An 11,112-nucleotide genomic window follows, 5' to 3' on the forward strand; every position below is an offset into this window, starting at 1 on the left:
CCCTGCAGTTCTTGTTTCAGAACTGCAATCTAAATGCTGCTGATCTGATCTCTTGCTCTGAGCAAGCCTTGGCTCTCCGTGGCAGAGCTGAGGGAGGAGCTGCTGTAGTTAAGCCATCTCTAGCACTAACAAACCTCTGGGGAAGAAAAGACACTCTCTTTTTTCCTTAAAGCTTTGTCTCTCCTGAGGAAGAGAAAAGGTGTTGGAATCAGAGTAATTTACCTGAACAGGCTTCTCAGTTTGCTGTTAACTGTAGTGGGATTGAAGATATTTGCAGCCCTGACCTTTCTGAAAGCGAGGCATAAACGCAGCATTGAATTGTTTGCACGTTTTGCCTTTGAGCTGTCAGTGTGTGATCTGTTCTGTGGTGTCGTTGTAGGACCACCTTTAACACAGTCCAGCTTGATAAACAGTCGTGACCAGCCGGGGACAAGCGCAGTGCCCAGTCTTGCACCCATAGGAGCAAGGCTGCCTCCTCCTCTGCCCCAGAACCTGCTCTATACAGTGTCAGAACGTAAGCAAATGCCTTTTGGTTTAAATCTGTTTGATGTAAAAATTTAAAATTTTCTCTGTTGATGTGTGATTAGAAATTATGATCTGTCTTCCTCCAATATATACAAATCTAAAAAGAAGTCTGATGGTTCTCCCTGGGTCAGCCCATCATCCATTCTGGTATGGAATGGCAGCAGGGCTCTGTCCTGGTCTGAGGGAGAGCACTGTGGGGAGCTTTGGGTTTCACGTGCTCACAGCAATCAGATTGTTGCATAAGAAATGTTCCTTTCATCTTCAAGCCATTCACTAGGACATTAGGAGGTGAAAGATGGACCTGCAAACCTATAATTGCTGTTTAACTTAGGCTTTACTCCTCTCCAGTTTGGACTAATACAGATGAGAGCTTTTTTTTTTCCAGCTGTATATCACAATAGTCTGTACAGTCTTCATAGACATCAGTACTTTTTCTGTTCTTTTTCTGGAATCACCCTGGTTCTAGCTGTCTAAAAGTTGATAGCTTTCACTGGACATGTCCCTCTTCCTTAACAGAGCTCAAAATTTTTACATGTTTTTACAAGGGAAAATAGCAAAATACCTGGAAAGTCCTGATTGCTCAATTTAAATACAACAAAGCTTATTTCTAATGGCATTTCCATGTTCTATATGACCAAAATAAGATAATTAAATGTCATTGTTTTATAATATTCTCATCTTTGTTAACAAAAATATTCTGAATTTTATTCAAAGAGGGGGTCTAGTTCAGTTTATGATCCATGCCATTTTATTTGTGACTTCCATGTTTTTCAAAACTTCAGTCACTCAAATTTCTTATTAGATAATCATTCAGTTATCCCCAAGTCCTGTTGGGTGTTCAGGTGTCACCATCTGATCCTTTCAGCTCCAGAACTTCTGATGGGTGATTCTGCCTGTCCTAGCTTACAGGGCTTCACAGTAATTCTGTTCTCCAGAACCTCTGTGGAGATTCTCATGTCCTGTTCTTGGACTGTTGTGGTAACAGCTGCTGGTTGCCCTCTTGCAGTCAATCATGTTCTAAATCAGGGAAGAGGAGCTTGTAGTTCAGCTCCTTTGAGGTTAGAGAATGTTCTTGTTTTACAGTTTCAGGCTCTGCTATCTGATTTTAACTGTAGAGTTGTCCTTGTCGCTGCAGAATAAGGAGCTGGGATTTTAGAGGGGTTCATGTCTGTCTGAATGCCTTGTAGAGGCATTCGTTGTGTTCCCAGATGTACTGTTCCTATGGAGGCTCTTCACAGACTTCATTCATTCTAGTTTTTGTATAGCTTTTCCTTTCTAACAATAAAAAAATGCATTATCCTCAATTTGGACCTTGGGCTGATGATCAATAGGAGTTAATTCTGTCATCTTGTATTCTTGTGGTGACCCCTTCTAATGAAAATGATCATTAGTACCTTAGCTAAGCTAGGCAGCTGATCTCACTCTTACATAAAGAGAATTCAGTAGGTAAGTATTGGTTCCATTACCTCATTTCTCAACTTTCTTTGATTGAAATCATTTAAGTATGTTCTTCACCTAAACTTCTTTTCTGAAGAGAACTAGACTGTTGGGCAGCAAAGGCTGGAAATCTCTTTGCATCTTAGACTCTACAGTATAAATGTCAAAACCAAATCTTGTGTTGTTGCCCTTAAAACACTGCTAGATGTTTTGCACACTGTCACACAGACACCTCAGGCCTTTCCAGGCAGTGGATCAGCAATACTCTGTATTGTGACCTGTGTGCTTTGGACAAATAGTAGCAAAATAAAAGCCAAAAGAGAATGTGTCCTGATAGGCTAGGCATGAAGATCAGGTGAGGGTTTGCAACGGCTGCACAGGTTGGCTGTACCACCTCTCTTCTCTTCATCCAAAACAACTTCTGACTCTTGGACATCCATGCATTTCCTTAAAGGAAAATTAACCCCGAGTCTTAAACTCACTTGAAAAATTCTGTCATTTCTCTCCTTTTTTTGTAGATACATATGAGCCAGATGGCTATAACCCTGAAGCTCCTAGTATTACCAGTGCTGGTAGATCTCAGTATCGGCAGTTCTTTACGAGAGCACAAATGCAGCGTCCAAATCTAATTGGCCTAACATCTGGGGAGATGGATACAAACCCTCGAGGTAGGAAGGGTTCTGGTCATTGCTGTTGCTATTTTTGTCCAAGACCGTCAACACTTTTCCCCCTTTTCAGGCTGAAAGCACTAGTTTTTCTCACTGATCTAGTGTTTCAGAGCATTTTTTGGACATTCTACCTTTTTTAAGTGCTAATATGCCTGTATTAAAGTCAAAGCAGCCTTTTTGATTAAAAATAAGCACTTGCTTGGGAGTGCTACAAGGGGTTGGTTGTTTGGTTGGGGTTTTATTCCTCTTAAGCCTGTGAAGGCACTTTCCAGGTACTGAGAGCTCCTAGAAAGAAAAATGGTGCCTAAAGATGGCTTTAGCAGCACAGTGTACAGAATGCTTTTGATTAGCCATGGGCACAGAAATGATGATCCAAGTTCCTTGCCCTGGCTGTTGTCATGGTAGTGAAGAAGGGAGCTATCATGGCATGTTTTGGTGCTTGATGGTCTGACTCTGTCAGCCAGGTGTTCTCTCTGAAATGAACATCACAGGTATCATTCCCATTTCCTAGCCCATGGGAATCCCAGTCTGCGCTTAAATCCTGGCCCCTACCTGAATGGATGTGGGTGCTGTCTCTTAGTGGTGATGTGTACAAAGTATCCTCTAGGGAAGAGAACAAGGCGAGGCTCTTTAAAGAAAGTTTAATTGTAGCAGCAAAACTTTCTTTTTCCCTCATGTTTTTCCTGCCCAGTTTCTTAAAACCAAAGATGTTAAATTTTGGGGTTTGCTGTTATACTTCAGTGTTTCTTACTCAGTAGATAAGAAAGATTTTTTTTTTTTTTTTTCTTTTTTTAACTTTCAGTATTTCCTTCCAGCGACTCATCCTGTAAGGAATATGGTTAAATGTTATTGCAGAAATTGCTGTTTGCATCTTAATGACTGTCACAGAGGCAGGGTTGAGGCTTAATTGCTGCCCCACAGGTTCTCTCCGAGAGCCCATCCCAGGGGTAACCAGGGGTGAGTGCTCAGTGGTGGGCCTTCACAGCACTTTTTATTGTCTTTGTCACAGGTGTGAAAGGTTTGCTCTCAGATCACCCTCCAAAGTGGGGATGCCATACCCAGAAATGCCCAGTCTCTGTTCTCACCAGTGTAACCAGCAGAGCCCTGGCTTGCATAAAAGCCATAGAAATTGCTGTATAACTCAGACTTCTTTTTAGGGGTTGAATATTTGGCATTCACAGGAGACTAACACCAAGGGCATTATCTTGAAAAGGTTGCAAATAAATTTCTAGCAAACTGTGTTGGTAGAATTTGCTTCAAACTTTAAATCTAATGTCTTAAAGAGTGTGATAGTTGTGCTTAATTAACAGTTTGTTGCTGAAACCTGGCTGGAGGGCTGGCAGTGGGATAGCAGTGGAAACAACAGGTTCTTGGCTGCTTTTGCCCTGTCAAGGGTTCACCTAGTGAAAGCTGGTTGTTAATTCAGCCCCTGCCCTTGCAGAGCTCTAACCTAAAGCCTGGGGACCCACCCGTGGTTCTTTTCCTCCTTTTCTTTTTTGTTGGGATTTTAGTACCTGAAAGATGGAGTTTTAGCTTTGTTTCTTCAAGCTAATTCGAACCTTAAAGGTCAAAACCCATCCCTCCCAGCTGGACCATGTGGGTTTCCCTCAGGATGTTTAGTTAGGCTAGGGAATGATCTGAATGATTTTGTTCAGAAACAAAACTGGCCAATTTGGTAAAGTCTTCCTGATGTTTATGTTTTTAACCTCAGTTCTGTTTTGCTGTGTGAAAGCTTTTCCATGCATGGTGGAGTAACACAGGCCTTTTTCCTTCCCTCCAGCTGCCAACATTATCATCCAAACTGAACCTCCCATTCCCATTACAAATAACAGCAGCAATGTCACTAGAGTTGTCCTGGAACCAGATAGCAGGAAAAGATCTCCAAGCAGCATGGAATGTCCACCATTGAAGAAGCCCTGGTTGGGAAAGTAAGAATTAGCTGCAGGTCGTTAATTCAAATGTACTCGATTGCTGTTAGTGCTGTGAACATTGCTGTTCACCAGTCTCTGTAATTTGGGATGGTTAAGTCAGAAAATCTGTGTCCACGTAGTATGGAGACTAAACGTGGGGTTGGGAGGGAGCTCTTTTGTTAGTGTCTAGAGGGTGTACTTTTTAGGGGGAAAATGCCATTTAGATGTGTGTTAACATTTGCTGCCTTGCTTGGGCACACATGTACTTATCTGAACTCTTCCTGTTCTCCTTTTCTCTAGGCAAGTAAATAACAACCAGAATAAGCCAGGGTTTTTGAAAAAGAATCAGTATACTAATACAAAATTAGAAGTTCGAAAAATCCCACCAGAATTGAACAATATTACACAGCTCAACGAACACTTCAGCAAATTTGGAACTATTGTAAATATTCAGGTAAAAACCAAAGTCCAGTTTTGTCTGTGTGTGGGTCCTTTATTTTCCCTGAAGCATGCTTGAATACTGTATGTTTTCTTTGAGAAATCTTAGTGGAGACAAATTGGGAGAGGAGGTAATCAAGTTCAGAAAAACCTTTTCTTGGTCTACTGTGTATTATTATCTTAATTCTGTAAAACCATATTGGCTTCTGCCTTTATGATGCCTAATTATATTTGGAAGGCTTGCAGGTTTAACAGTGTCTGAATCAACTCAGGTTTTTGAGCAACTTGAGTATAACTTTTGAAAGAGATGATCTGACAATTAGTCTTGTATGATGGTCTTATGGTAATTGATGGTCAGGATTTTGACAAAGGTGCTACAGGAGAGTCTTTATCTGCTTCAGTTTGTTACCACTTGGCATCCTAGAACTGGCTCCAACTCAGTGGCGCCCTTGCCCTGTAAAAGAACAGAAAAAGCACTTTAAAAACATAGTTAAAATAGCATTTAATTTCCATTTATTTTTCTAGATAAAACAGTTGCCTCTCAAATCCTCAGTTAGAGGTCTAAATAAAAGACAGCTATCTGGGAAGCCTCTGTATTTCTTGATCATTTTGTCTTAGGCCAAAAGATATTGTGGTGCTTTCTCACCTGTCTAATGAATAATGCATTTCAAACATGCTATCTCAATCACTACACTAGAAAGTCCAAGATACATTTTTATTGCTGTGATATTAATTTTTGGAGGAAAAATATGTTTATTCAAGACTTGGAGATGCTGCTGCATTGAGGGTGTGGTGAGGCCTTGCACTGTGCACCCTCAGGCAGCACTTGTCCTTCAGGAGACTGGGATAAAGAGCCTTTGGGATACCACAGTGATACCAGACATACCCCAGGGGCACTGCACAGTGCTCTGAGTACATGATGTTGTTGGTAGAGGAGTCTTATTTATTTATTTATTTATTTAAATGTATATAGACTTTGCTGCAAGTACATGTAATGTCTGCCAAAAGGTACTTCGCTTTAATTGCATAGAATGTCTTACCAGTATTTTGAGCTGTTAATACACTGGATACCCAACTCATCACTGCAGATTATTTGTAGATGGGTTTGCTAATGATTGAAATGTTTTCTTCCTTGGGAAATAATACATTTATGAACTTTTGCTTTAGGTTGCTTTCCAGAACGATCCTGAAGCTGCTCTCATTCAGTACTTGAGTAACGATGAGGCAAGGAAGGCAATTTCCAGCACGGAGGCAGTGCTGAGCAATCGGTTTATCCGGGTGCTGTGGCACAGGGAAAGCGAGCAGCAGCCCCCAGTGCTGCAGCAGCAGCCACCACCCACCCCCCAGGCCCTGCAGCACCTGCAGCAGCAGGCCCTGGCCACACCGCCCGCCGTGACCATGCACAGCAGCCTGTCCAAGGTACGTGCTGGCAGGGAGGTCAGCAGCATTCCCAAGTGACTGCTGCTGCAGAAAAGCAAAGTGTCTAATCTTGGTGTTCTCAAATCTATGGATACGCAGGTGATGAACAAACCCCTGGCATCTGGTGCCTATGTCCTTAACAAAGTCCCAGTGAAAAGGCGCCTTGGAGCAGCGGGTGGGAGCCAGCCTGAGCTGAGCCAGCCCGGGGCTGGGGTGGAGGAGTCTCAGGTATGTTGAGGGTGGACCATGGTTGTGCTCTCAGGTACAGCTTTGGCTTGTCAGCCAGGAAGGAACAAGCAAAGAGAACTTGTGAATTGTTCCCGCTTGGTTCTGTTGCTTTTCAGTAATGTTCCACGCAGCCATGGTCAGTCACTTCTTCCTCATTTCATCAACTGTTTATATGAAATAGGGACAATGACTTCAGGAACAAAGTATCAGTGTTTTGAATTGCATAAAATACTTTTGGCAGTGCTTGATAGTAAACAAATCTGACAACCGGTATGTGAGACCAGCCTTTTGTTGACAAATGTAATGGCTTTCCCAGCAATTTTTGAGCTTATGCTGTGCTTTAACAGCAGTGCTAGAAGCTTATAGAGTATTTGTACCCAGAGTTCAAGCTGATACTGCTCAATTCACACTGATATCGTAGTGCAGCATGTGTTCTGGGCCATGGGGAAGTCCTTTTAAGAAAGGAAGGATGGAGTGGCTTTTGCTGCCTTACTTGATCAGAAAGTGAGATGCTGGGCTGTGACTGCAGAGCTAATTTCAGATGCAGATCATCGCCTTCAGCAGTGTCCTAGTGGGAATCGGGATGCAAAGGGAGTCTGCCATGGAGAAGGAAAGACAGTATCTTTGGCAGAAATCCTTTTAACTGAACTGATGTCTTTATCCATGTGTTTTAATTGCCTTGGTCTTTCTGCCTCATTGCACAAATCTGTGCATTCATGTTGGTGTTTCAGGGATCCTCTGAAGTTCCCTGCTGGTATATCACAGTCAACTTAAACTATACCATATTTTATACATATAGTGTGTGTTTTTACTATTTCAGATATTTCCTACTTCTACAAGCCACTCAAAAATGCTTTACAGTTCTCCAAACTTGAAGACAACTCTGAAGTCTGGTGCAGGGTCTAAACCTCATGATGTGCAAGAAGCCCTTAAAAAAAAACAGGTACTTAATGACTGATGGCTGACTGACAGTGTAGCAAGCAAAGTGCTTTAAATGCAAGGTTTGATGAGCACCTGAAACCTCAGCTACTGCTGTACAGCTTTATATGTGGGTGTGGAGTTGGTCATTGTTACGGGACGGTTTTGAAACACGCACTGGGGCTAATCATGTGTGCAGTGTCCTTTTGGGGTGTCCTACTCAACACACTTGGCCATGTTGGGTTTTCTGAGTTTAATCTCTGCAGGTCTGAGACATTTGAATAACAGTGCACAGTATGTTTCTTAAGAGGTGTCTGAAGGGGGAAAAATGTTAGTAAAGTACCTTACAGCAGGAAATTAGCAGCTTTTTATTGAATCAGCTGCACTTCAGACTTGTGCTTTTTGCAGACAGTACTTTTTGTTGTGGACTTCACTTCCATAGCTTGAAGAGGATAATAGGATCTGTATGAGTACATATAATGCTAGACTGCTTTTTACTGATGGAAAGAATTTTCTCCTTATCTAGGAGGCAATGAAACTCCAGCAAGATATGAGGAAAAAGAAGCAGGAGATGTTAGAAAAACAAATAGAATGCCAGAAGGTAAGTCTGGGATGTGGCTAGTAAATACATTTTGATTTTGTAGATACCTGTCTGTTCAGGGCTTTTTTTCCTGGAATTTTATGTTCCTGTTCTTTTATTATTGTATAGATGTTGATATCCAAGCTGGAGAAAAACAAGGCCATGAAACCAGAAGAGAGAGCAGAAATTATGAAGACTTTAAAAGAACTAACAGGAAAAATATCTCAGCTAAAGGATGAATTGAAAACCTCATCTACAACCTCCACACCATCCAAACTGAAGTCCAAGACAGAGGTACTTAGTGTGCAACACACTTGCCTACTTGGTTTTTGTAACTGTTTTTAATAATGTCTTAAAAATGCAGCAGCATTAGATCAAAACACTTATGAGCAACATTGTAATGTGAGCGATAACCACGGGCAAACAAGCCGTGGTTGAAGGAACTCCATGACCTAGTTTTGCTTGTAGCTCATTCATGCTTGTTCCAGTTCTAAAACAGAGAATTCTGGGCCCTTCAAGAAATGGGGGGACCACACACACACAGAGGCAATTAAAACAAACTGAATTTAGAGGAAAGCATGGCTATCATGTCCTGATCTGTCTGTATCATTTACACAAAGGTATTGCTGAAGTGGAATAAAACATTACAAGTAGGTGTTACAGTTCTGCCCTTTCCTTCTGTTTTCTTTTCCCACCTCCTTCTCTCCCAGGCACAGAAGGAACTGTTGGACGCAGAGCTGGACTTCCATAAGAGACTGTCCTCTGGAGAGGACACGACTGAACTGCGGAAAAAGCTCAATCAGTTACAGGTGGAGGTGAGCTGGTCTGCACTGCTGCTGTTAATGAATTGATGAATTCTGGGGGTTTCAGATCCTCTCACTGTGGGGATGGCTGTGTTCTTTCCCCAGGCTGCTCGGTTAGGAATCTTGCCTGTTGGTCGAGGAAAGACAGCGCCAGCCCAAGGCAGAGGCCGGGGCCGGGGCCGTGGGGGCAGAGGACGGGGAATGTTGAACCACATGGTGGTGGATCATCGGCCCAAAGCACTCACCGTGGGAGGCTTCGTTGAAGAGGAAAAAGATGAATTGTTACAGCACTTCTCTGTAAGTGTGACCTGTAAATCACTATACATTTCTTTTCCTGCTGTAAAATCAAGCTTCTCTTAGAATAGCAATAAATCTGAGCTTTTGCCTAAAAATAGAAGCGCTGCAATATTGCTGGCTGATGCAGCTGGGAGTCCTCTGGCTCTCACTTTTCTGTCCAAAAAATCAGATTTCAGTGTCACTTCAGTACACTGCAATTGTACCACATGATTATGGAGGTGGAGGAGAACATTACTGCCGGTCCTAATGAACTTTACCCTCACAGAAATTTGGAGATATCGAAGACCTTCAAGAAGAGGATTCCCCATTAAGTGTTGTTGTAACTTTTAAGTCCCGCTCAGAAGCTGAGAATGTAAGTAGAATCGTGGATTATTTTTTTTTTTCCCACACATCTAAGATAAGAGGTTTTAATTACTTGTGTCTACCTTTGTATTTTAAAATTTCAGAGGCTTTGATCCCCCAGTTTGAGCTTGATAGTGTTTGGTGCTGCTGCCGGTAGTGCCACTGAAGGGGAAGTACCTCCTGGTTATCTGAGCAGTGACACAGGGCTTTCCCTGATAAAGCTGCATGTCCCTGGCAGTTCAGAGCCCTGCTCATCCTCTCACAGTGCCGGGGCAGGAGCAGGATTTGGCAGATTTGGGTGTAGCTGGAGTTGCTTTTGGAACAGTGAAGTGGGTCATTGTGGTTTATATATTTGAGATCTTCAAACCACAGATTTGAGATCTGTACTACGTGCACTGGGTCTGGCTTGTTGCTGGTGTTAAAAGTTCTGCACTTGATCCTCTCTCTGAAAATCTGTTGGTTTAAACACAACTCAGGCTGCTAACCAGGGATCCCGGTTCAAGGACCGACGGCTCCAGATCTCGTGGCACAAACCCAAGGTACCTTCTGTGTCCACAGAAGTAGAGGAAGAGGAGTCCAAGGAAGAGGTATGAAGATCTCTTAATAACCTTATCATTCTTACTGGACTCTAATGGTTGAGAACTCATAGGATACAGTTTCCTGTGCGCTGAAGAAATTTCATAAAATATGTTTTTACAAACCAGTAACTGAACTGGTTTTGAGTAGTCAGGTACACTGTAAAACAGAGAAAATGGGAAGAAAAAAAAAGACACTGTGGATGGGCTGTAATTTGTCAATGATGTAAACAAGCCTCAGATTCTGTATGTGCAGGCTGCAAAGCCTTTTACTCCTCACTCTTAGTGCTTTACTGTAGGAGAAGTTGTGTGTTCTTCCCTGTAATTCACCTTAACACCTTAAGCTTTTAAAGATTATTTTGTTGTGGCACTTAACAGAAACCTTGTCTGGGAGAGGGTGAGTGGCGGTTTATTCCTGCTTCCTCTGAAGCTTTGCTCTCTTTCCTGATATGAGGCTGCTGTTCTTCCCCTAAAAGTGATGGGATGTGATTGTTTGTGTTTGTGGGACACGCGGTAATACCCAAACCAGATACCAGTACAGCTGGTGCTGTGTGCTGTGATGTGTCCCTGGGCATAGCTTGGAACTTGTGTCTAAAAGTTCATTTTTTCTTCCTCCAGGAGACTGAAACCTCAGATTTATTTTTGCACGAAGATGATGATGATGATGATGAAGATGAGGATGAATCCCGTTCTTGGAGAAGATGAAACTTGATGTTCGAAATGTATAATTTTAGGAATATAGTTCAAACTACATCTTTTAAACGTTTATTTAAGGAAGTTGATGAGCCAAAAAAAGCTTTACTTTCTTTTTCAAACCACAAGATTTACCATGAGCAGTTTGGTATGAAAACATTTGGGACACAGAGCTGTGAGACTGAGCTAGCCAAAGGCCCAGGAACTTCTTACAGGATTATCAAGCTCACCAGGGTGGTGATTTTTTTTCTATTTAAGAAGGATAAAAAGGGGGGGGGG

At 42.2% G+C, this 11,112-nt stretch overlaps 1 protein-coding gene across 1 annotated transcript in view; it reads left to right on the forward strand.

The window, feature by feature from the left end:
• RBM27 (RNA binding motif protein 27) overlaps nucleotides 1–11,045 on the forward strand; it is a 20,637-nt gene extending 9,592 nt beyond the window's left edge. The window contains 14 exon segments of the mRNA XM_017728258.1: nucleotides 380–514; nucleotides 2,481–2,630; nucleotides 4,411–4,558; nucleotides 4,841–4,994; nucleotides 6,146–6,397; nucleotides 6,497–6,625; nucleotides 7,446–7,568; nucleotides 8,070–8,144; nucleotides 8,253–8,417; nucleotides 8,834–8,938; nucleotides 9,032–9,223; nucleotides 9,489–9,575; nucleotides 10,042–10,152; nucleotides 10,759–11,045. Of these exon segments, the coding sequence (XP_017583747.1) occupies nucleotides 380–514; nucleotides 2,481–2,630; nucleotides 4,411–4,558; nucleotides 4,841–4,994; nucleotides 6,146–6,397; nucleotides 6,497–6,625; nucleotides 7,446–7,568; nucleotides 8,070–8,144; nucleotides 8,253–8,417; nucleotides 8,834–8,938; nucleotides 9,032–9,223; nucleotides 9,489–9,575; nucleotides 10,042–10,152; nucleotides 10,759–10,845 (1,913 nt within the window). The 3' untranslated portion in view covers nucleotides 10,846–11,045.
• The last annotated feature ends 67 nt before the right edge of the window (nucleotides 11,046–11,112 follow it).

Source organism: Corvus brachyrhynchos, unplaced genomic scaffold (assembly GCF_000691975.1).
Source record: "Corvus brachyrhynchos isolate BGI_N302 unplaced genomic scaffold, ASM69197v1 scaffold21, whole genome shotgun sequence".
Classification (NCBI taxonomy): Eukaryota; Metazoa; Chordata; class Aves; order Passeriformes; family Corvidae; genus Corvus; species Corvus brachyrhynchos.